Here is a 27,053-nt window from a genome sequence, read left to right as displayed (position 1 = left end):
TTTATAATAATTAAAAATATACAAGACAACTGTAAATGCTAACAACAGGTAAAATCCAATCCCTCTCTAGTTATGACATATGACAACCCTCTATTTCCTTATCCCCTCGTCTTTTAACCACCAAAGATTAATAGCATCAATGACTCCATAAAAGGTTAAAGGGCGAGGAATAAACTGATTTATTTAAATTCTGGATTGTGTACATTACTTCCTGTGACGAAATTCCTTTTATTAACCGTTATGAAAGACGAGTATAATAAAAAAAAATTTTTTTTTCTGGTTGAGACTTGAATGCGAATACTTTTTCAACAGAAAATGTACAATATTTATGTCGGTAATTACGTTGTTTATTAAACACTATAAGTGGTGTGACCAGTCTACTTGTGCGTAAATGACGACAGGTGAGGAGTGACGTCATTCGTGACGTTACCAATTAAGTTTTCGGTGATGCGACCAGACACCGCTCCGAAAATACAGTTATTAAATTAATTAAAGATTAAAATTATGTTTTTTTTTTTTTTATGTATAACTATTCATTTGAGGTGTGTGAACTTGGCTTTTTTCTTTTTCTTAAGACAAAACGAAGGCTGTAATTAACGACGACAGCCTGAACTTTATGACGTTATAAAACCGTTTCCGTACACGGAGATGTCGGTTCATTGCCTTACAGCGACGACATTTCGTGACCAGATTACTGGTGATGATCCGTGTAAAAGTGACCTATTTACTAACTTCCTCTACTACGTGGAGTTCAGTGTGGGTGTTCTACGTGTTGTATAAACAGTTTACAAAATGAAGGATCACAGGACGATATAAGAAATGTGTAAATCGCACAGGAAATTATACGGTATTTATCTATTTAAGTAGGTTTGTCTAATATATAAAAGTATACATTAAGTTAAGTTATACATTATATTTTCCCCCCGGCTGTTATATATATATATATATATATATATATAACAGAGGGAAAGTATGGCGATCGGATTAAAAATCCCCCAAGGGTTTTATATTTTTGGACTCGGTGAACCTTGAAAAAGTCGGAGGGTTGTATGTGTTGTTAGTGAGTATGGGGGCACGATTTTGTTTACTCCGTTTGAAGCTTAATAACTCCCGTTTCTTTTGTCGAAATTTTCTGAAATTTCCTCCCCCCCAAAGAAAATTTTCTGAAGTTCTAACCCTATATGAGGGCCCCTGATTTAAATTTGCTGGGTCCCATGAAACTATAACGCGCCATTGAAGGGACTTACTAATGTGGATAAAACCATAGAACACTGGTCGCGGGTTCGCACCTCACTAACAGTCTAGCCACGTGGATTGTTTAGGCTTTTCGTCACGTAAATAGGAACCAGTTTCTCCATAGAAAGTCCTGCCGGGGCCTCCCCTTGGCAGATTGCCCACTTGTCGCGTTGCCGTAAACAAACAAAACCACTTTAAAAGGAGCCCACCTCATGAGCTTAACTCCAGCAGTTATTTTGTAAAATACAGTATATTTAACACTATTTTTAATGTTATCGAATAATGTAATTTAATTAACGAAGGTCGTCACTAAATATTCAATTTAAACACTGTAAATCGATACACACACAAAAAAGAAATTCTAGACTTCTGTATTTATTAGCCTATTGTTTACCAACGTTGTTCATAGGTCAAGTCGTTACCACGTGAATCGCCTCATGTGATCAATAACACTTCAGCCGGGAATGGCTGCTTGAACGTTATGTTTACAGTGGTTCTATCGAACTCTCCCTTCCGAACTGAGTTAACACTTAATTACGGTGAGTAACATTAATGTCGTTTAATTAAAAATACCCTTATATCTCTAAATATTTAAATTTAATATACTTAATTGTATTATCAGCTGTTTCTCCTTATCTGATAACGACCATTCTACTATGAACTAAAGCCTAGTATTTACAATAATAAAACTAATGATACAAAAAGGGCCTTAAATGCCAAGCTATACAGAGGCCCTTTAAAGATATTTTCGTATTAACTAAGTAAAATTAACTTTATTGAGGCCCTTTATAAATACGGAACCCCAAAATTTATGCATTATTCTGAAAGGAGCGGGTGATTTGCAAGAAAATTAATTACAAAATATTAAAATAATATAATTAAATTACATATTTAATACAAATAAAATAGCTTATTTTAGCATTTGGGGTGTTTTATGCCACTTTAATATAAATTTAGGTCAGTTTAAATTGGCAAATCGGTTTAAATATATTTAACCACAAGACAATATAAAAAAATTGTAATCTAATTGTGTAATAAGCTTGTTTTAGTTTAAATAACTTGATAGTTTTTAAGATAAATTCAGTGAAACCTGTTTATTTAGGAGTAACTTTTCTCAATATTACAATTAGGATTTAAATACAATTAATTAATTAATATTCCCTAAAATCCCTGAGCTTCGTTAAAGAGGTTTATGCGGCAAAACAATTGAAAAAATAGGTCGTCAAACTGAATAAATTGTATTGTTAACGACCTCTGCTAAACAAGAACAATGCGCCGCATTATGCAATAACTAACAGAGAATCATCAGAATGAAGGGAGTAATAATCGGGGTTGCTGCACGTGCAGTGAAGACGTGCTCACGATCCAAAAGGGCCCAGTTCTGGACATCAATACTAGAATCTTATATCAGGGAATCCCCCTTTAAATTCGTTGGTGCATGACTCCATGCAATTGTTTTTAGTAAGATACTTGTCATTGATTTTATTGTGTTAGACAACGAATCAATAATGAAACAGACAACTTGAAGCACATCTACAGAAACTGAACGATCGATAACAGTATAAGCCAATGGAGGAATTAATGGAACGTTACTATAAAAGCTGTATAATTTTCTAACTTTTTACCACGCCGGTAAGATGTTACGAATCTGAAAGGCCCTAAACGTAATAAATTTTCGGGCCCATCTCTTCGTAAAGTTTATAGAAAAAATAAACCCTATAACATGTCTTTTAAGGGAGTAATAATCACTACGTCAGCTGAAATTTAATCGAGAGCCATCTTAGATTCAGAGACCCAAAACAATAGATAAGAAATAGAACAGGCGATTAGTTTAATATTTTAGGAAACTACCGTCGGAAGCACTGTCTTTCTAAATCACGAATGGGAAAATCGATGACATAATCCGTTTAATGAAACGAAATATGTCATTGGTTTACTTATCCAGCTGTATTAAAGCCGCTCTAGCACGCGGCTTTAATACAGCTGGATAAGTAAACCAGTTTTATCTTAAATTTGCATCTTGCCAACATAAAAGCTTGCAACATGCAATTTATGTAGGAAAGTTTCAGCTAGAGGACATTATTATTTTTATAGAAAAATAATAAAAATTAATGATTCCCTCGAGCTAAAACTTTCCTATATATGCATTTATGTGATCACAAAGTAGCAATTATTGTACACATGTTTTCTTAGAACTGACGAAAACTATATTAAAAAATCCACTTTATTTTTTCTTGAAACTGATAGAGGATAGATAAATACTAATGATATATTTTAATCACCAATTAAGGTGTTAGCCTACCGCTGTGAGGACACAGATTCGAATCCGGGCGAACAATCCCAATAATTTTCCTTCTCCCAAATACGTTTGGCCCAATTCCTCATCATCCAATCGCTTCTATTATGTGGCTAGCCGAATCCAAGAAGAATATGGAAAAGATTTCTCACGGAACGGAAAACCAAAGAGTAACCACAAAAATTGAATTTCTCAATTTAGATTTCTTAGTATACATTTAAAATAATTATATAAATAAGTTTATTTTCTTCTTATTTCCCCGCAAAAATTTCTATTTTTATGTTTAAATCTATCATACGACCTTCAATGGCTGAAGTCACGCGGAGTGATAAAAATCGAAATTACGACAGGCAATTTAGTTTGTTTGTTGTTTTTTTTTTTTCGAGGAAAACTTGTAGAATTCTCTACCTTCTTTCTTTCTGATTATATCTTAAACCGGTTTCAGACATAATCTCTTTATTATTTTTTTTACATGTTTTACTTCCGTATAAATAAATTTCCCTGTCTTTTAGCAGACCAAGGCTGCTAACTAGTTAAGTAATATGAAAGAAAATAAATTAATTTAATCAGACCTGTATAGGGAAATGATAATAAAATTACATATAATTACAAAAATGCTCTTAATAATAGGAAAATAATCTTTTGACATTGAAGGAAAATTCAACAGCGATAAAAGATTTATATGAAAAGATAATCGAGGAAAATTAATTCTTATATTTTATTGTTTTAGTAAATATAAAATGTACAATTAGTTATAAATTTTAAAAAGATTCGATTATTTATGGCTATTATTGTGCTATTAATTAAATACTAAAATTAAATAATCTGTCTCTAACTTATCCTAATAATCAAATACAGTAGAGCCTCGAAAACTCAGCACTCGATAACCCGGCACTCCGGATAACTCGGCCACACCCTGGCAGGGCAAAAAAATCCTTAGTTAATTAATTTTCATGATAAAGACAGCTTTATGCCTCATAAAGTGTTTTTCTGCGGTCTGTCTTATCAGGTAAATTACTGTACAGTGTATTCATTCATTTTCATTCATTTTCATTTTCATGTAGTAAAGGCTCTATGCCTTCATAAAAGACGTACTTTTCCTTTGTTTAAGGGTATTTGGGCAGTTTATTCTCTGTTGTATTCTCAAGTAAACAATACATACAAGTACAGTACAATATTTTCTGAGGAAACACTCGTACTTATTTATTATAACCCCATTCCCGATAACCCGGCATTTTCACAAACTCGGCCATCTTTCGGTCCACATTAGGCCGAGTTTTCGAGGCTCTACTGTAATACTGTATTTAAAAATTAATTAATTTTGAGTACTGTACATTAAAAAAATATAGAGAATGTAATTTAAAATACTTCTTTTTAAAAAAATATATATTTTATTTCTATAATAAATACAGATACATTTTACTATAAGAGAATAACCTATCTAAAGAGGACACATTGAAAAGCAGAAACCTTTCTAACGCTTAAAAAAGGAGACGTTTGAGTACCGATTCTATAATATAACCTGAACAAAGTGGAATTTTTCCGCATGCCAGCAGCTTAATTATAAATTATAATTTAAAAATTCTTTCCTCTATGCGTCACATACACGTGTTTCGGTATTTTCTTCTCATCTTCCAAACAAAACACTTACATTAGAGAAGAAGCAGCTATAAATACCTGTATAACATCTTTTCATTTGTTCTACGTTAATAAAATAATCCTCATTGTGCCGGTCTGTGAACGGCTCACGTATTTGTAAAATCTAAGTGACTCGTACAACATGGAATTCATATAAAACGGAATTATGAACAATGTTATAGGGGCAGTGGCATAGCGAACATAACTGGCGCCCGGGGCACGACACTTTATTGGCGCCCCTCCCCCTCCATAAACACATATAGTTTGTCTTGGAGACCATTTGGGCGCCCCTCTGCGAGTGGCGCCCGGTGCATGATACACCCCTTGCACCCCCTTCGCTACTCTACTGTATAGGGGGGTCGACTGTACTATAAGAGATATACGAATTTACACGGCAAAAGGCATTGTTATCTTTACAATATATAATCCTCATTTTTGAGGTACTTCAATATAACGCCATACTCGACTTAGTATCAGTTTTCAAGGAAGAAATCGTGGCGTTAAATTGATGTTTCACGGTACATTAAATAATTTATATACAGTATTATAAATTTTTTATTGTATAAAAATACTTATTGTTACCGATATTATTTTACAGGTTATTATATACGTTAAGCGGATAATATTCTAACAGAATATCGGAATTAAAAATGGCAGTTCCTATCTTTTTTAAAATTCTGGGAATATTCCTTATCGTATACTTAATTTTCTCAAATTCTTCTCTGAATCTGGACTTCAAACCCGTTTCCTATAAGTAAGTAAAATTCTACTTATTACTTTAGCGTAGGCATAAAATTCCTATAAATATTTTCCCCACCATATTCTTCTCAAATTAAAATTTTTCCCACTATTCTTTTCTGGACACTATCTTTTACAGCTGAAGGTTTGAAGTCATTAAACTATTCCTAATAACTATTAAGTTATCTCACTTTAAAGAATGTATTACTGACGTAAAACGGGGATGCCTGTACAGTAATATCATTAATAAGACTATAAACTGAATACAATCAAACCTCTGAACAACGGCCACTGATATGAACATAAAAAAAATATTAAGTTTTTTTTTTTTTTAACTTTCCACCTTGCGTGTTCTATGAGGACCTTTCTAGCAAGCCCATTATGAGCTTGCTTAAAAAATGGTCCTCTTAGAGCCCGCTATAAAAGGCCCTTTGGCCAGGTGGTAAGGGATGGGGGCAACGTTTCCCGACAGATCACTCCTGAAAAATCCCTTTCTCGATCCATCCCGTGTCTGCTAGAGCGTAGATTGCCACGTTAACTACTCGGCCATCTGACCGTTAAAGAAAAAATATTCGGAAGTGGCCGTTGTTTGGAAGTTTTTTTATTGCATTTTTGTCTAAAAAGAGCTTCTTAAAATGGCCGTTGTTACAGGTGTTTTTTTTTTATTGAGAGATGGCCACTATTGAAGATTAGACTGTACAACGAAACAGTCACAGACAATAGCTATATTTATTATACCTGTGCTAATTGCATAAATGGTAATGCCGTAGTAATTTTTTCAAGTTCCTAAAACTTGAAAAAATAGTCTCGGGTACCGGAAACACAAAAATTTCTACTCAGAAACTCTAGTAATAATATTTTTTGTATTATGTTACTTAATTATTTAAACTGCCTTCTTATAAATCAGAATATAATATTTATCAAGTTATTATTTTATGTAGAATTTCGCTTCCAAAAGCGTTTGAAGGACCCTTAACTGTAAACAATAATTTGAGTGACGCGGAACATATTTTTGAAGGACAAATAACGAAACCAGAATCGCTTGCTCTTCTAAATGGTTAGTGTTTTAATTCAATTATACATTTACAAAAACAAAACAAAATTATTTATATTCTTATTCCATAAGTAAATATTCAAATACAGTAGACCCCACTATAACACTGTAGATAAATTCCGTGTTATATGAATTCCATGTTGTACGAGTCACTTAGATTTTACAAATACGTGAGCCGTTCACAACCCGGCACACGCATTTGTAAAATCTAAGTGACTCGTACAACATGAAATTCATATAACACGGAATTATTTACAGTGTTATAGGGGGGTCTACTGTATATTAAACATTCAGTATTTATAATTACAAAATTGACTGGAATTTTATTTGGCTATAATATGGCTAATTATTTATTAAGATACTAAATAATTTGCTCTATAGATAGGCGATTATGTCGTCATCTGGTGTTAAATATAATTATTAGAAATAAATAAATAATATTTTTAAATCAAATTTAAAATATAGATATTTGAATGATTTAAGTAATGAATATTATTTTTTATTTTTATAGGAGTTATTTATACAGGAATATCAGATGGAAGGATAGTCAAAATAGAAAATAATAAAATTTCAACTGTAGCGCAGATTGGAAACAAATGCGGTTAGTAATTAATTTAAACATTTTAATTGTTAAACTCATAACTTAGTTTTCAAGTTTAATTAACTTTAATTAGAAGGAATATGGGAACAACATAAATGTGGCCGTGTCTTAGGCTTGAAATTCGATAGTAAGAACAGACTTCATGTAGTCGATGCGTATTATGGAGTGTATGTTATTGATATACAAACAGGTACGTTTATTGTTACTTTACTTCTTTAAATGTTGCTGTGACTTATAATACAGATAATTTATTTGTTACTTTAGGTAAAGTCACTTCATTACTAAAGTCGTCAGCCATAATTGATGGAAAACAATTGGTCTTCATTAATGACGTTGCCATCGATGATGATGGTATTATATACATAACAGAATCAAGTAATCGATGGCCATTAAGTAGAGTTTTGTACGTAGTCCTCGAACACGAAAGTACAGGACGGTAAATATGACTTTTTAAATTATTTTTACCTTGAAGGCACTAAGATCATTCATCCGTGTCCATCGTGGATTCGGCCAGATCCACAATGGGGGCGGTGAGGATCGAGGATTGACTGATTCAGGTCAGAGCACCCGTGAAAAATTGGGAGGATGCATGCCTGAAGTCGATCCCGGGACCCTCAGAGCAGACACTTTAACTGTCTCGGATATTCGGCTATCCAAGGTAATTGATATCAAATTGGCATGGATAAAATGTGAGAAAATTAGAAAAAACAAAACCCTTCTATTGTATTTGTGTTGTCATATAAATTCAAATAAATGAAAATACAGTATTGTAAATGCCAATTTTATTATCCGTGCTTTTTGGGTTACCAGGCTTATCATACGAGATTCCACTGTATTTATACGCCAAAAACGAAAATTTTTGGTTGTTTTGGGCATATTTTTTAATTGATGCTATGAAGAAAGTGCAATTCACTGAACGATTAATAGATATTCGTGTTAATTATAATAATAATCTAATATTATAATAAATAAATTGTATACATTTCAGAGGGGCGGATTTGTGGGCAGGTATCCTAGGAACGTGATTAGGGTCTCCATATAAAAAAGGAAATAATAATTTTAAAAAAGAGAAACGAAACAAAAGACGTGAGGAATGATTTAAGAAACGTAATACAGTAGGCTATATTTATAAATACGATGTAAATTTAAAATAAGGAATCTATAGTATAAGTTGCGCGATACAGGGGTTTCTACAACTGTAAATGCCATGGGCCCTCACTAGTTAAATTAAATTATCTATCCTGTATTTCAAGAGCAAAACAATATAGTGATTTTTTGAATTTTTTACAGAGTTATTAAATTTGACCCAAAGACTAATAATGCCACAGTCTTGATCGATGATTTACACTTTCCAAATGGGATCATTCTCTCTCATGATAAGAAATCACTTCTAATTGCTGAAACAAATAATCATAGAATCTTGAAGTAAGTATTTATTGTCTTAATTCAACTTAAATTAATATAATTATATAATATATTAAAATATATATATATTTATGACTAGATATAATCTAGATGCCAAAGCATCAGAAAAGTTGGAAGTGTTCGTTGAGGGGTTACCAGGAGAACCAGACAATTTGAGTTATGGCACAAAGAACAGCTATTGGGTAGGATTAACTTCTGGTAGAAATGCGTCCAAGCCAAATTTGATGGATTTAACTTCCCAATATCCAATAATCAAGAAAATATTTGTTGAATTTCTATATTTTGTTGGATTCTTATTTAGAAGCATCTCTCAATTTTTATATTCAGAGAGATTCAAGACGTTAGCATTTGAGGTAATCGCGACTTTTTTGTTTATATTAAACTTACGATTAATTAGGTTAAAATTAAAAGCTTATTTTAATGGGAAACCATACCTTTTCTTACTGGAATAGACAGGGAGGACAATTAAGAACTTCAGGTGTCAGTTGGGCAGAACAAGCACCTAAAAAGGAGCACAAAACTACTACGTCCACGTCGTTACTCCTGGGTAGTTTTTTTTTCTTGTTTTTTTAACTCTCCGCCCTGTGGGCACTAAGAGGGCCTCTTTTTGCAAGCCCATTATGGGTTCGGCCAGGCCCACAATGGGGCTGCCGGGTGGCGTGGGACGGGGCCCGACATATCCGAACGGACCACCCCCCGAAAAATTCCTGGGGAATTTTCAACTTGTTCGGATTCGAGCTCGGGTCCCCTAGAGCGGTAGGCTGCCACCTTGACAGCTCGGCCATCCAGCTGCTACTCCTGCGTAGTGCGAAAAGTAGTGAATGCATTTAAAGATGAAAGTAATACAGTTGTAAAAACCAGTAAATTGTCCTCCCTGTCTATTCCAGTAAGAAAATGTATGGTTTCCCGTTAGAATAAGCTTTTAATTTTAACCTTAAAATAATCTTGATCTTTGACCTAGACCTTAGGATCAAGGGTATATCTGAATGTAAAATTTCCTGCTCTTTCCATTTCCGGGGTCAAAAATGTGTGTTCCCATTGAAAAAACTGACTTGACTTCCAAATGACCTTGAAGGTCAAGGTCACGTCTGAGGTCACCAATTGCTTGCCCCTCGATATCCTACAACTTTTGTCTACACCTTTTTTCCAAAATAATGAGATCCAATTAAGATAATTCATTGTCTCAAGATAAAAAAATACACCCCGTATATATCGACTCTGATTAAACCAATTAGGACATTTCACTTAATATGTCAGACAATATGTGAATTTTATTTTATTTTCTCTCTCTGCATGGCAGAACGACTTTTCCGTTCATTTTTTGTAGCACTCTTAACTGTAAAGAATCATGCATTTAACTACCACCATAGCGAACTTCATCTTATTCCAATACCAGAACGTGAAGCTTCCATAATACTGTTTATAATAGCGGCGACGTGTTTAACAAATGAGGAAGAAACCGGAAGTAACTTACCACAACTAAGGGATCAACGGCTGATGAATTCCCAATTTAAATGTTTTATGTTTAAAAATCTAACAAACTTTTCGGTTATTCAGTTAAAATACATCATCCCCATAAAGGCATTCTTGATTCAAACCTACCTGCATGCGACTGTATTTTAAAACAAAACCTTCAGCAAAAAAATCGACTCAACATTAGGAAAAATGTCTACATTTAACAAGTGTAAAATGAATAATTCTAACGTATATTAATAAGCATTATTTATTTTTAACACTTTCCTCCATATGACCACTAAGAGAGCCTTTTAAATCACATCCATTGTGAATTGCTGGTCAGATGGCTGAGGCACTTAAGATTCAGATTACTCTTCTAGTAGACCAGCGATTGAATCCGAGCAGTCAGTAACTTTTAGGAATTTTTGGTCTGTCCTTGATACGTTAGGTCCCATCCTTCACCATCCAACTGTTCCATTGTGCCTGGCCAAACCCACAATGGAAGTAGAACCGAGTGCAATCGGAGCCACCTTGTTAGAGCGTTGATCCCACGTTGAATCATAGAATTTGAAGCTTCTTGCATAATGTAAGTTGCCCTTTTTTATGGATTGTGCTCCCACTTTTTTATAGTATGCGGGTGCTGTTGCTTAGATATTGGTTCTGTCTTCAACACTGTTGTGTATACTCCCGTTTTCTCTTCAAACAGCACTTGTAACTAAGATTTACATAAAGTTTTTTTTATACTTTTGTACGTAGATTCATAGAATAATAATAATAATAATAATAATAAATACTCAGAACAATATGATTTATACCTTCCTATTTTTATTTTAAACAGATTGAAACTGGGCAGATTTTTGTACCAATAATTCCAAATTATGGTATGATTATTGAAGTTAATAATGACGGAGAAATCATTAAGAGTCTTCATTCTCCAGATGGAAAGATGACGTATATTTCAGAAATCTTGGAATTCCAGAATCACTTGTATTTAGGATCTTGGAGAAATAATTTTTTGGGAAAACTGAAACTCTAATTTTTTTAATGATTTAGAGTTAAAATAGAGTTTGTCCACGTCATCTTCACCCATGCTTTTGAATAATATTTTCACATTAAATAGTATAGTGATATATAGAAAAATATCCAAAATTAACTGTAAATTATGGCATGACAATACTCCATTGCTCAATTGTTTTGCAACATTGTTCCTTTATGAAACTGTGCAATAAAAAGGTGGGAAAAATTTATTTTAAGTATTAAATTATGTTGGATTTATTGAAGTTGGAGCAAGCGTAATGAATTATATAGTGAATTTTGCCCATTATGGCTGTCATAATCTGTAGTAATGCATAGAAAAATACTATTTGCTCTTGACACAAAGCCTTTTTTTAGTCTCCGTTGGTGTAATTCTTGATGCAAGAGATTAACTAGTCCCTAGAAATATAAGGTAAGGACAGAAAAATCAACTGAAATTTATTTGGGACTTAAGAAAAAGTATAAGTAATGAAATCCCATGGAACTTCACGAGTAAAGAAGTAAGCAAGATGAATATTGCAAAGGATCCAGATTTGAATCCTAAAGGACAGATTTAACTGCTTATAATAAACATATTTTATTACTTAAAATTTTAGATATTTGTATAAACTTTGATAAGTAAAGCTTTGTATTTTTTTATTTTACTGATGTTATGAAATAAAATTACCTTCAAATTATTTATTAGATTTGGTTGAATTTTTTCAAAATGGATGCAACGTTCGGTTGGAAGTTCTTCCTTCTGTCCCTCGATGAGTCGTGCGACACAGGTTCGGACGAAAGTCTCGGGAGAAGGGTGAATCTGGGCGAAGCAAGACGTCACGGGAGAGAGACGATAAGTCTCAGGAGTCGACAAATCCGTCGCTGATGATCTGCAGGATCACTGAAGCGGAGCACCAAGAACCAAGAACGTCACATCCTTTTGACTTCCATCCGGGACCTCACACATTGTCTGAACCAAAGAAATGTCTCGCACATTACCAATGTTGAAATATTATTGAAAATTTATAAAACAATTCCTTCATCTAATGCGTCAAGAGAAAGGTCGTTTTCTGTTTTAAAGCGTATAAACATTATTTAAGGAGTACTACCGGAGACAAAAGATTAAATAATATGGCCATTCTGTATATAGAGCAGGAAGTTTTTAATCGAATTGATACTGCTAAAATAATTGACGAATTTGCAAAAAATAAAACAAGACGGTTTGTTTAGTTAAGTTACGGCAACTCAACACTTGGGCGATGCCTTTCGGGAGGTCTTTTTAAGGGAAACTGGCTCCTATTTAGGTGTTATAGACGTGGAGAAATCCCGGAAAAATCCACATGGCCAACTCGCCCAAGCGAGGAGCGAACCCACGACCGAACTCCCAGTGTTCAAACCGCTTGGCCACTGGTACAAAGGGTACAAAGATCGCTTGGCCACTGGTGGGATTCGCTTGACTTGATCCGCCGCTGGTATAATATTGAAAATTTACTGCAAAATTTATATTCATATTTTTCTCAAAGTCCAAAGTGACAATCAATACTGTCTGAATATTCATCCAAGAGTACAGTATATTAAAAAGTCACAGCTTAAAATAATAAGTCCCAGTAAAACATGATGGCTGGCATTATCAACATGTGTAGATCATACAGTACAATGGCAATGGGATGTGTTGTTGGAAGTTTTTCGAGTGACAGAATTTGAAGAAAAAAATCAACAATGTCAGTTTATTTTTAATCAAATGAAGAATCCATATGTTAAAGCTTATCTGTTATTTTTAAAATGTAGCCAATATTATCTATATTCAATGAGTTTAATGCTTTCTTCCAATCCGAACACACTTTAATATCTCATCTTTACATAGAAAGTGTTCGTTTTATTAAATTATTAGCCTCTAATTTTATCAAACCAAAAGTATTATCGGCTTATGATGATGATGATAATATTGAAACTCTTAATGTATATAATCCACATCATCGTAAACAACAATACGCCATTTTTCAATGTAGTGTTGTCTATTCCGTCAGAATTTTCTGAAGAGGATTCGCTGAAATGGAAGCGGAATTTTCTGAATTGTTGGGAATTGTAACTTGAATGTTTGCAGCTCGGAATTTGGATCCTGCTACTGAAATACGTGTTCTTGCAAGTTGTATCGTGGGCATAAAATTGCAGGACCACCTCAAAAGTAACATAAATCCCTCTTAAAAGTAAACCCATTGTCAACAACCATAAATTGGTGCATTTTCACAGTCCGAGTCTTGGGTATTAAACCATCTGCTCTGTTTAGATGTTCATCGTATGGATGTTCTACAAAAATCAGCTTGGTGGTGGACCTAATGTGATTGTAGAAAATTGTTTGATATTCTTTCTGTGCCTGAAATGGGCGACATTTTTTTCTTATTAACAAACTTCTTAGGGATCAATTCCTTTATAAGTTTTTTGCAGTTGTGTTAATAGTCTATAAACGTATTGTAAGGACATGCAGAGATAACTGGCTAACTTTATAAATATTCATGTTAAATAACTTGGTTGCTTTGAAAAAAACATCAACTTCCCAAATGGCAAATATGGCGAGAATTTGTATGACATGATATTCAGTTTAACCAAGTTTTTTTTTAATAAACGAGAAGACTCATCAATTCTATCAAATGGGCAGAGTAACATCATTGTATATAGAGTAATATAGGGTTGCTAATTGTGGTTTGTAGAAAATTCTTATGAAAAGAAGAGGTAAAAGAAAATTTGGGGACAACTGTTCTACATTTTTTTTTCTCTCTTTCAATTAATTATTTCTGTAAATATAGCTCAAATATATAAAACGAGTAAAAATTAGTACGACATCTCACCATGCCTAGCTGCAATTTTTATTTTAAAATAAATAAAATTTAGTCGCCTTGCCCCTGTACATCATACTTTTCCTGATAACAGGTGTCATGTCGGTCATCTAACTCCATTATGGAGAAAATTTTTTGAATTGAAATGACATGAATTTCGGTGCAGACCGGAAGTTCGTATGCAGTTAATCAGGACCTCTTGACCTAGCTTCGAAATTAAGGAAGGGCAGGCAACTGACACCAGTGGGAATAACTGATACCTATAAGAATCTCTTGCCATAATCTGCTTCTCTTCAGTTAAAATATCCGTGAAATAACGATTTTATAAAAGCGTGCTGGTACTCAAGAGGGACAAAGATGAAATGAAATCTCACCTCTATTTTTAATTAAAAATATCAGACAAAAATTAACGTTATTCTATTCGTTTTAACTTAATATTGTGTAGCTGTTAGCCATATCCAAAACTTTGTCACATTTTTACCATACTAAGACAATTCTGATTTTATGTATGGGGGACAACTATTATCAGTTTGTACCAATGTTGAAAAACCTCAGCTATTTACTCACTATAATAAATTATATTTTTGTTATTAGTTGGCTGTTAAATTATTTCAAAGGCATACATATAAACAGAGGTAAAACTAGTGTTATGCAATTGGAATAAAACATTATGATAGAACATGGAATCCCTTTTTGTCCATGAAAATTTTGTTTCCAGCCTCATAGATGACCATACCCCAAGCATTGCCATAGACAGTTCAAACAACAGATGAATCCACTGTCCACCAACAAAGGCAAGTTTGAGAGGACTTCTGAGAAATTTCAGTTAAATGAGAAGTTAGAATAAGTCTCATTCAAACTTTCAGATGAGTGTCATCTCAGACTTGTTCATTCATATCAGCGTCATCTTATTCTTGCTTCTCGTGGACCAATCCTGAGAGTTCAAGTCCATGGGACCAATTAAAATAAGTTCCATCCTCAATGATTAGATCAAGTCCTCTTATCGTTTATCGAATCATCTCTGATAGGAAAAAAACAACTCTAGTTCAAATCATCAGAGGGAAGTTCTCTCTCTGACCAATGCACCAACTAGAACACAATTTAAAAAGAACATAATTCTTTCATGTAAATTAATTAATTTTAACTCGTCTTTGTCAAAAAACATTAGTCTCCTGTCTCCTCCTTTCTCTAATGGTCTTGTACTTGCCCATGAAAAAAGGGTTAAATCCTCACATCTGTCTTGAGTCTGTACTTTTCCATAGAAAAAACCAAATGGTGTCAGACATCCTGATATAATACCTCACTCTACCATTGTTGGATAATCTAATGGTAGTTATCTGCCAATTGTTTAACCAACACTGGTGAGGGAGTTTACCATAGTGCTGTTTGCTAGCAATAATATCAATATAGCACACAAAAGTTAAATTACCTTACTCAACCTAGTGAAATGTGTTATGACATCAAACTGATTTCATTTCACTACAATTGTTGGAAGAATTAAATCTGGCTTAACAATAGAAAAGAGTTGAATTTTCTGTTATATGTGACAGACTGAATTGCAACAGAAGAATATTACATAAATCTTGATTTACAATTAATAAAATTTAACCTTAATTCTCACAAGAAAAAAAAACAATAATCAAACCTTGACAGAGCCTCTCTATATAATAACTCACCTAAAATGCTAATGAATATTTGTGACCAGATTTTTATCAATGCAAGCAAGCATGACATAAATTTTCTTTACTTCTGGTACTATGTTTTGCATAATACCTTACATACTCGGTATTTTTAAAACAATTTTTATAGTATTGGAAGAATTTTTTCGTTATTTTTAATAAAGGTTACCACAGAGATGTCACTGAATAGTACCATATCAGTTCATTTACATTTAGTTTACATTGCTACCAATTAAGTTCTCTTATAACAGAAAATAAGCTGGCACTTGTAATAATGCACTTGTAAATGCATGTTCTTATATGCATGCTGTTACATATGCTCTTAAAGTGGAGCAGAATATGTTTGAAAAACACAAACCAATTTTCATGTATAAGAGTATGCTCTTATTTGTACAGAAATACAGTATATAGGAATCGAGAGAGGGCCAATTTATGCTCCGCAAATTTCTTTGATATCCGAAAAATCCAATTTGTTTAACTTGTATCATTGGCAAATTTCTGAATTACTTCGTTTTAGTAACTTAAATCAAACACAAAACTCAATCAACATGAACATAATTTAATTAGGAGGAACAAAACCAAAATTGTGAGAATTATAATAATGTGTCATTTAAATTATCCTCAAAATCTTTTGTTAAATCATCTGTGATATTACAAGGAATTGCATAATTATGTAAATAACAGAAATGTGGTAACAGAAAATTACTGTCTAGCATTCACAATCTGTACAAATTCAGGTTTCAGTGATGCTCCTCCAACGAGAAAACCGTCCACGTCGGGTTTCTTTGCCAATTCTTTACAGTTGGCTGCAGTCACAGAACCTGAGAAATAAAAAAAGATCATTATGTTAATCTATTAAAAATAGCGAATTTAAAAACAACGTTTATTTTTATTTAAAATCTGAAATTCAAACAATATGTTATGAAATTAGCACAATGCCCCTTTGCCTTGTAGAAAAACAATCACTAAAAATGGCAAGATTCTCATAGGAATTTTTGTTTTTCAGAAAACCATAGCAAATGTTGCCATCAGCCTATGGTAAGATATCAGATTTGGCTGGGAAACTTACAGGGACAAAGTAATATATGATGAATCCTCAAAGCGTAGGGATTTTGGATTTCTCTACTAAGTGGATTGCATTAAAGAAAAGGGAAGTAATAACTTACAGGTCATCTATGTAGTATTCTGAGTAGGTAAGAATTAAAATGCTAAATTTTATGTATGAGAAATTGCTTTCCAATGATTGCAGTTACTTACCCAATCAATAAATCTAATGCAAGGTAAGGTAATAAAATTAAGGTATTTGTTAAAATATGAAATGTAGACTATCCGAAATGTGTCTTCACTTGCCCTGTTTTACACCAGGAACATATCTAAAACACACTGAGATTAGACCTTTTATTTAAGGCTATAATCTCAGTAAATTATGTAAAAACGACAAAAATTGTCCATCGGCAATTGGATAACATTACAAAATAAGTTACATTTAAAACATAATAATCCAGGATGTTAAAGGTATTCATGTCTATTGGAAACAAACCTAAAATTGCACAACCAAATTTGTTTAAGGCAGAGACAAGATTGACATAAGGCATAATTGTAATGCCAAAGAGTTATGTAAGGTCAAGTGATACAGTGAAAGACAGACCCTATCAGACCATGGTCTGGTGCAATTTGACCTCAGATATCTTGCAATATAAAAAATCCAAACCATATACATACTGTACAAATACATAAAGAAATTTTGTAAAAAATAATAAAATCTAGTAATGGCATAATTTATGTTAACATTACAGCATGGTATGAAATGTCTACTGTTTAACAAAAAACAAATTTTTATAGATCTAGTTGTATAAAATACAATGGAAGGTTTCCATTATTATTAAAAGCACATTCCTGCGCAAACTCACTTGAACATCCGTAAGGTTTTGTGGATGACTAGTCTAATAGATGAATGAGGATTAACAACAATGCTTGTGACATGTCACTTGTATCATTTGGAGCAGTAACAGGTTTACAAGTTGGTATTTTTTCCTTGTAACTATCTCTGTCAACTCAAACTTTGAAACTAACCTCAGTATGAATGGGTCTCAGTTCTTGCAGAATTTGGCCATGGAATGCAACTGCAGTCTGTGAAAGGTTGGTCATTTTCACCTTACAAGTAAATTATCTCAACATATTTGTCATTCAACTATGACATAGAGTGAAATATTTTCACCATACCCGCAAACACATGTATTTCATCAAATATACAGTAAAGTCCCACAAATTCGACTTAACGTGGACCGAGAAGTGGACAAGTTACTGAAAATGGCAAGTTTTACGATATATCAATGATGCTATTTTAAATAAAAAGAAAATTTTCGTAAAGGTATTATATGTGCAAATTCATATACATATTAACTACATACCAACAGTAACTATTTCTATTAGTATTTAAATTTTAATTTAAAAAAATTATTCACTATTCAGTAAATACTTTTAAGTTAGTGACATTCGCATTGTGTCGTTTTGCAGTGACATCTTGAAAAAAATTATTATATTCTTTGCTAATGTGAGGAATTGATGCTATTATCAAGTGTTATCAGCAAAAACTAACTTACTTGATATTAATGTTAAGTTATAGGAATTTAAATTATATACATTTTTTGACTGACAAGTTTTGTGGAATGTCGCGTTATCGAGAGTCGAGTTTCTGGGACTATTGCATCATCAAACTGTTATAGGAGAGACAAAAGCTTACTTGTGTACATGTTGTCAGTCTACTCCCTCTGATAAGCAGATGCAAACAGGCTTTCATAAGATAGAAATGAAAGCTATGTATTTTGAATGTGTGGGACCAAAAAAGAAAGTAATAGAAATAATAACTCAAATGATTGCTGTAATTAAATCGGACTAATTTTTTTCACCATTGCTTATAAGTAGCAGCATAAAAATAGCCCAATTAATTACGGCAATCATTTGATTTATTATTAATACAATCGAGCTTAGTAATGCTATATTTATATATACACACCATGCCAGGGAAAGTAATAGAAAATGACAGGTTACACAAACATTTCTGGTTTAATTATTTTTCCTTTTGTTGAATACTGACATGTTCCTGCAAAATTTTCATGTTCCATGAAACATGAAAACTTCATGGAACATGATTTTATGACAGATTGTATAATTATAGAGGTATTCTGAATTGTCAATGCTTCATTTATAATAGACAGATTAATTTTGCTATGAATGAATAAAAATTAGTCAAAGGCCCTCCATTTATTGAACCGATAACTTGAATAAAATGTTCATGTTAGCATAGCAGTTAATAAATGAAATTACAGTATTTCATTTATCACAAAAATAACTGTTTTTAGCTGATTCGATTTCTAAAAACCTTAATACAAGCCAGAATTTTTGAACTGTTACACAGTAATGATTTAAATTAAACTATAATTTGGCAATTAATTAAATTATTATCCTAATGATTTACCTACAAATGACCTAATAAAACTTACGACTCACCAACCGATCAACAGGTGTTAATAACGTTTAAGTGATGAACATCTTTGTTACTCTTTCTGGGCACTTCTTCAGGCCAATTCTTATTTCAAGTAGGCTGGCCGTTGACATTCGAAAATAAATTGAATGTCAACGGAGCTATTTTGTACGAAACTAAACTCATACAAAATGAGACAGTCAGGTGGTAAGGAATGGAGTTATAATGACATTCTATGAATCATTGAGGGTTTAATTTTGATGCCTCATAAAATAAAATTTTAAAAAATTCAAGTACATTACCCTTTCATTTCACCATTTATTTTTTTGTACAAGAACTAATCTCTCAATCTACAGAAATCTTAAATACTAATTATTATTCACTATTTTTAAACAAATTTAAAAATGCATCTGGGCTAAAATAATTTTTAACAAATCAACTTACCGCCATAAATTATTCTTGTTTTGTTAGATACATCTTCTGAAATATTATCCTTCAACCACTGGCGCAATTGAGCATGAACTTCCTGAGCCTAACGAAAGAAAAATATATTTAAAATTTAAATAAATGTATTGATTATTTGCGCAATTAAATACAGAAAGAAATAATAACCTGTTCGGGTGATGCAGTCTTTCCTGTGCCAATAGCCCAGACTGGTTCATAAGCTAGAACAACATTGCTCCAATCTGATATTTTGCCTGAAATTCAATATATTTGAATTGATCAATAAAACATTTTTGTTAAAAAATTTTAGGTGAAATTACAGTTCTGAATGTGAGGATTTGCTCCCACAAATTTTAGTCTCTGGACAACACAAAAAAGTCAAAAGGAACAATATCTATAATTGTGACCATTCAAGATAGAATATCTGGGCTGCTCATTAAATATACAATTGGCTTAATACAGCACGACTCCGATCACACCCCAGTAATAGTCAGTGCAATGACATTCTTCATGTTTTATGAACTCTCAGTCACTTCTAATAGTGAAAATCAAGCATTATTTTGAGAAATAGTTCCAAATTTTTTCACTTTTACATTTTATCCTATTTTTGAGGGTCTTCAAATTACAGATAAACTGATTTCAGAAAGCTAAACCTCACAAAAGGGTCACATGTATACCATCTCTTCCTTTGACTTTTTTACTCCTACAGACATGTCTATAGCTCTGATAATGTCCCAAACGAATCATTCAAAACTGCATTTGTACCAAATTTTAATTATAATGACTTTATCTTACTTGCAATAGCTTTAGTTTGTCGATTAACTACTTCTGTTGTTTTCCCGCCTTCCCGTTCTTCTAAAAGTTCTCCAATGCAAGCAATTACCTTCAGACCTGAAGAAAGTGCATGTGCTACTTTGTCTGCAACTAACTGAAAAAATAAATTTAATTTTTAGAATGAATGCATCTAATTTCAACTTCCGAGCTTTCTAACTTGGTGAAGCTTACTTCATCAGTCTCTCCGAAGATGTTTCGCCGCTCAGAATGGCCAAGGATTACCCAATTTACACCAACGTCTTTAATCATAGCTGGACTGTGGTAAAATATAAATTTTTGTTAAATAAGATCAAATCAATTATTTAAAATATTTTTATATATTCTCCATCATATTAATTTTCATTTACAAAACTCAAACACACATTTAATTTTAAAAATATATATATATATATATATATATCACTTAAAGACAGTTCTAAACATCACTAAACCCGATGTAATATAGCTAATCACCAAACATATGCCGTAAATCCATCGGGCTAGTTTTAAGGCTAATTACTAAATAAATGGGCACTGAATGTGTCCCCAGCCGGCATTGTAATAACCGTCGATGGTTACATAGTTATACGCTGGAAGAGGAGATCGGATCGGAGGTCCGGATAGCGTAACTGGCAACGCATCTGCACGGTAAGCAGGAGTTGTGGGTTCGAGTCCCGCTCCGGGCCGATTTTTTCTCCCAGCGGTTCTAAATTATTTAAATTAATTAATTTATTTATAATTATTAATATTAATAAGAGATGGCGCCTAACGCTTACCTCTAGTGCCAAATTAATTACGTAATTTATTTAGTAATTAGCCTTAAAACTAGCCCAATGGATTTACGGCATATGTTTGGTGATTAAAGACAGTTCTTTCAAATTATTAACAACTTTTCCAGATATACACTATGATAGAATCATTCTAATAGAATGACTAACCATTAAAATCTGTGAACATGTAGATGGAATAAAGTTAAACTAGTGACACATACAGAATTCTAGTGACCTGAATGACTTTACATCACATTGAAAGTGGCTGCTGCCTGCAACTAAATGCTTGAACAATGTTCAATACTATCAAAAATAGTGGCATTTGCCAATCAAATATTTGTTTTCAAAGCAACTTGCTGCGAGATTTATTCTTTTAACTGTCTTTAAAGAAAACATCAGTGTAAAAATCTGGGGCTATCAAGTCTGACAAGTAAGGAGAGCCACAGTACTGTTTTGGAAGATTTGGATAACTCAGTTTCCTGTAACTGTTACACATTATCCTATCCTGTTAAAAACAGGTTATCACTGGGTGCCATTCAGTTATTCTGCATTTTCAGCAAAGACATAAGCAAATGAAATTGTTTAATGTCCTCTTAAAGCATGTAGGACCAATGATCCTTTAAGGTGTCTGTCACTTCGCATCAAAACAGCAATTTTTAAAAGTGAAAGGGACCCTTTTTAAGATCAAAAAAATAATTACAAAAAGTTTCAGAGACTAAAAATTTATCACTTGTATTAACATTAAGCTTATCAATGCCGACTGAAATTATCTGAAAAATCATATTAAAGAATACAGGTAGCCCTTGTACAACACTTTTTGCTCTAACATGTTTCGAGAATTAGCGACATCTCCATACAAAATCGTCACAATTTTTAAGTGAAAACACTATCGTTTGATATTTTTTTATTCAAATAAGTATGCATGTTGTCTCATATTTGCCCATGGATTTTAAAATATTGAAATTTTCAAAGTTGTTTTATGCCTTTCGTCCAGTTTTCTTGAATGAGAATTAATTGTACAATTTTTCTTCTTCCTTGTCCCAGCTACCTATTCTCACTTTTCTATAAACCATATGCAAAACCTATAGTGATGTCACTGTAATTGATGATAGTGCTTTAAATGAATCCAAAAGTCTGTTACATTTTGTTTTTATACATTAACTTAAGAGTTACTAATAAAAAGATTAAACTTTTTAAAAGATCTCTTAGGCAAATGCAAACAAATTCCGATTAAGGTCAACAGTAAAGCTCAGATAATGACAATGTTTTGCCAAAAAGAAAACATCCTGGTTACAAAATTGTATCTGATGTTTTATCAATCATAATATTAAAGACAACCAACTAAATATTTTATATAGTAAAACAATTTTTTTACACACACTTTGCTGTTTGTGGCATCTTAAGTTTTGTATTCAGTGTTTCCAAACTTTAAATGACTAACATACATCTACAGTCACTACACTGTTCTCTTCACAAAACTACTTTAAATCAGCATTACAGGAAATACACCCATATCTACTGTTTTAAGTTGGCTTTCCTGCAAAACTGTTCATCTTCTGAATTTATACATCCTGTTAATAATTTTCAACATATACTAATAAATAAAGTCTAGTATAAAAAAAAATATTTATTATTTATTATTCAAATAATGTAAGAATATAAAAAATTAAAATAATAATTTTAATTTTTAAAGTTCTATAGCTAATGCAGAAGATCCAAAATGGGAAGAGGCTAACTGAAAAATTAAAAATATTTGAATAATTACAAAATGTTTTATTAACATTTGCAAGACATTTGTATTAGGGGTTGTTCATAAATTACATCTGCAATTTTCTTGAAATTTTTACTTCCCCTCTCCCCAGTATGTCCTAGTTTATGTAACATCGATTTATTATAAATCATTAACATAGGCCAAATATGTCCACTAATTCGGCATTAAATAATTAAAATCGGATTACGAGTTGTAATTATAAAAGCTGTTTTAAATATTTACATGATATCAACACAATAAAAAATATTTAGATTTTACTTAGTATGTATCTTTATATATAAAAAATTTATCATTAAATTTGCTGAATTTGTTTTAATTACATAAAAAAATATTCAAAAAAACGTTTATTATAGAAAGAAAATTAGATATGAAATTTATTGAATGTACTAAATTTCATTGCAAAATTGCACATACAAAATTTATTGGATATTACATAACATAAATTAACTAAGCATTATTAAAAAAGCCAATCATTTCATAATTAACATTTTTTAAGTTTATATATACACAAGCATATAAAACAATTATCTATAGGAACTGGACCCATCCCAAACAGTATTTGCAAGGAATAGGACACAACACAACTGGACCCTATCTTGTCACTTTATGTAATAATTCTGTAATGTTTAACACACTGCAACAACATTAAAACACAGCAAAAAATTTTATAACTAAAATTTTTGCTGTGTTTTAAGGTTGTTGCAGCTGTGAATTAGTTTTAAATTCCATTTACTGTATAAAATCTTAATATTGTAAGAGATAGGTTCCATCTCTCAGACCTTTACATCTACCTGCTTCTCTGTAGAATCAAACCAGACTTCAGAGCAGCAAACAGATCACTAACTATCATCTTAATCATCTAGCCAGCCACTATACACTCTAAATAAAGCAATGTTTGCAAGTTCTTAGGAAACAAGCTGTCTCATTTAGATTACACCCATATGCTACATTTTAAAGGTAATATTCTGTTAACTGGGCGCCATTCAATCAATGACATCCAATTTGCGTAAACATCTTAATATTTGCTTTCTTTTACATTTAATCATATGTAAAGACTAATTGTATGAAAACTTACCATTTCCTTTACGTTTGTATAAAAGTTATAAAAGTCAATTATAATGTTAAACAATGACTGTTGATACACGTTTTATATTAAAAACAATTAGCATAATTTCTCATTGGTATAATTAAAAAAGTTAAATTTCTACTTCTAGTTGTATATTTTACATATAACTTGTTATTTTATGTTATTTGGTTGTTGATACACATTTGATATCGAAAATGATTAGCATAATTTTGCATTGGTATAATTAAAAAAGTTAAATTTCAACTTTTAGTTGTATATTTTACATATAACTTGTTATTTTATGTTATTTGGTTGTAAATTCAAAATTAGAATAATATTAAAAGTTCAAATTGCATTTTTAAAATTACTTTCAACCTACTTCGCATAGTACCGAGTCTCATAATTGCATCGTTCAACACCATGTGGTTATGTAAATTATGTTTCTTGATAAAAGTGATGCACATCATACCTTCTGTAATGTTTTTTCAAATTTCACTGTAATTATTACTTTTGGACAGCTTGTTATTCTTCAATTTAATAGATTTTAGAATGCGGCAATTGTCAACTGACAAAGCAATTGCACTTTGTTTTTCCTACAAATTGGAATCTTACATGACGAGTTAGGAATTAATCCCAGCACATTTGTTGATTGGAATAATTAGGTGAGTTATGTTTGTACCAATTCTTTAACATCTGTAATCATTGTAAAATTAGGTGATGCAAACAAGAGTCATTGAGAAGTACAGAAGTCGATTTACACGTATAAAACAAAATGTCAAATGTGTTCTACCACAGCAGTGGGTATTCGGTGGAATTCGCTGTGAGTTGAGTGTTTTTAATTCATTGTGCGAGACCCTTCTGCTAACACATCAATTGTGGCAATACAAAATGACGTGAAAGAAGGTAGTATAATATTTTCAGACTGTTGGAAATTGTATAAAACTATCAAGTTAGAAGACGAATGCAAACATTTGTGAGAAGACCACAGGTATAAACTTTGTCGACGCTGAAACTTGATGTCATACTCAAAGCATAAAAATAATTGTAAGTTTTTTCCTTTGTTAATTGTTCATTATTTCATTGTATCAATAATTTTAAACATGTGTGACTTATGAAATAAAATATTAATTTTGTTAAAAATGACTGGTGCCCAGTTAGTGGTAAGGTACACATTTTAATTTCATCCCATATATAAAGGTCAAAGAGGGTAAATACAGTGGCACATCCATAGGGGGAAGCAAGTGGCCCTGGCACGCTTCAAAGGAGAAATAATACTAGAAAAATTTTCCAAAAATATTTTTCTAATTCAAATTAATTTTTTTATAATGTGTCACGCCTTCTATTTCTATACTACTAATGAATTAGCAGCCACATAAGGTGGGAATTTTATCGAATTCAACATTAAAAATGCTTTCTTCCGTTCAACTCGGCTCCCAGAGATTAAATCCCAAGTGCACCACCACGAAATAAATAAAAACCCCAAATCAAATAGAGAAATGAATCTTCAAATTTACCAGTTTCTTTTAATAATTTAAATATATACTACGCTAGAATTTTCCGACACGGTTAGACTTAAATTATTTTAAGCAAACGGGTAAATTTGGTAGTTTATTTAAATATCAGCTCTCGATTATCATTTCAGAAGTTCCAGTTTATAATCCATTTTAAGGGCTTCAGATTTATTAATAACGTGGAAAAATTACCTAATTTCTCCAGTAAAGGCACCTTTTTCCACTTTGTAACAATTCTGTGCAGCAATGCCAACATTTGCAGGCATTTTTGACCTTGCAAAGTCCAAGTAGATGGAAGGGCATCCAAGAACCACCTCTGCAACATATCTTATTGTTAAATACAATGAGAAGACAGGGAAAATAATTATATTACATATAATCAATTATACCTGTATTTGGATCTAAGGGACCTTTGGACATAAAGCCTACTATTTCTTCTATACCCGCTTTATTTCCGTTCATCTTCCAGTTTCCACCGACGAAAAATTTCCTCTGAGACATTTCCTAGCCGGCTTTTCCCTCGATACGACAGATGAGGAATAAGTGTCACCTCTATGACATTCAAGTTAAATGCCCTTGATGCGCGTGACCCTTCGCACACTACATGCTTCTGCACACGTGCGCCATCGACATCGTAATTTCGTATTGATGCATTTTATTATTTCTCTAAAATATGTAAGGGAAATGTAATAAAAAAAATATTCAGAATATTATTAATAAATTTTGAAAAATAAAAGCTTTTAATATAATATGAAAATTTTTTGTTTTTTCAGAAATAATTTTGTCGAGTCCCTCCGATCGCCGTATTTTTTTTTTTTTTATAATATTTCCGCCCTGTGGGTACTAAGAGGGTCTCTTATAGCAGGCCCACAATGGGGAGACCGGGTGGTGAGGGACGGGGCCCGTATTATCCGAACGGACCACCCCCGAAAAATTCCTGGGGATTCCTTGACCCGTCCGATCGCCCTATTGTCAGCCTGGCCGAATCCGTAATGGACTTGCTAAAAAATACGGCCCGGTTAGTGTCCACAGGCCGGAAAGAGCTATAACAAAAAAAAAAAATAACCGTCTTAGTAGTGTCTTGCCCTCCCTGTACCTTATACTTTTCACTCAGCAACGGAGTCGTGCCTGTCATCTATTAACTGCTTTCAGGGAAAAAGCATTTTAAATTCGGTTTGCATCGGACGTTCGTATATTGTGTAGTCGGGGCCTTCTGCTCCTACG

General features: G+C 32.5%; 2 protein-coding genes across 2 annotated transcripts; one reads left to right on the top strand and one right to left on the bottom strand.

The window, feature by feature from the left end:
- The first annotated feature begins 1,577 nt into the window (after positions 1–1,577).
- Positions 1,578–11,669, top strand: LOC111632137 (adipocyte plasma membrane-associated protein-like). Its single transcript, XM_023376511.1, has 9 exons — positions 1,578–1,775; positions 5,769–5,924; positions 6,850–6,965; positions 7,474–7,563; positions 7,637–7,753; positions 7,828–7,999; positions 8,854–8,988; positions 9,068–9,341; positions 11,282–11,669. The coding sequence occupies exons 2-9, from the start codon at positions 5,821–5,823 to the stop codon at positions 11,477–11,479; spliced, it is 1,206 nt and encodes a 401-aa protein (XP_023232279.1). The 5' UTR covers positions 1,578–1,775; positions 5,769–5,820; the 3' UTR covers positions 11,480–11,669.
- A 4,840-nt stretch (positions 11,670–16,509) lies between these two features.
- LOC111632138 (triosephosphate isomerase-like) lies at positions 16,510–26,443 on the bottom strand. The gene is made up of 7 exons (XM_023376512.1): positions 26,219–26,443; positions 26,022–26,145; positions 20,904–20,988; positions 20,694–20,826; positions 20,067–20,152; positions 19,899–19,986; positions 16,510–16,791 (listed from the first exon to the last, which is right to left on the bottom strand). Exons 1-7 carry the CDS (start codon positions 26,328–26,330, stop codon positions 16,673–16,675), a joined length of 747 nt encoding a protein of 248 aa, XP_023232280.1. The 5' UTR covers positions 26,331–26,443; the 3' UTR covers positions 16,510–16,672.
- Positions 26,444–27,053: the final 610 nt, after the last annotated feature.

The sequence above is a fragment of the Centruroides sculpturatus genome, unplaced genomic scaffold (assembly GCF_000671375.1).
Source record: "Centruroides sculpturatus isolate CEXI.00-Female unplaced genomic scaffold, Cexi_2.0 scaffold711, whole genome shotgun sequence".
In the NCBI taxonomy this organism is placed as follows: Eukaryota; Metazoa; Arthropoda; class Arachnida; order Scorpiones; family Buthidae; genus Centruroides; species Centruroides sculpturatus.
This window is presented reverse-complemented; position numbering and strand designations above follow the sequence as displayed.

Coding starts and splice junctions, on each gene's coding strand:
- LOC111632137 (XM_023376511.1), top strand. CDS start 5,821: ATGGCAGTTCCTATCTTTTTTAAAATTCTGGGAATATTCCTTATCGTA. Junction 8,000..8,853: donor GAACACGAAAGTACAGGACG/GTAAATATGACT, acceptor AATTTTTTACAG/AGTTATTAAATTTGACCCAA. Junction 9,342..11,281: donor TCAAGACGTTAGCATTTGAG/GTAATCGCGACT, acceptor TATTTTAAACAG/ATTGAAACTGGGCAGATTTT.
- LOC111632138 (XM_023376512.1), bottom strand. CDS start 26,330: ATGTCTCAGAGGAAATTTTTCGTCGGTGGAAACTGGAAGATGAACGGA. Junction 20,989..26,021: donor GCCTTTACTGGAGAAATTAG/GTAATTTTTCCA, acceptor ATTTTACCACAG/TCCAGCTATGATTAAAGACG. Junction 16,792..19,898: donor AACAAGAATAATTTATGGCG/GTAAGTTGATTT, acceptor TTTATTTCTCAG/GTTCTGTGACTGCAGCCAAC.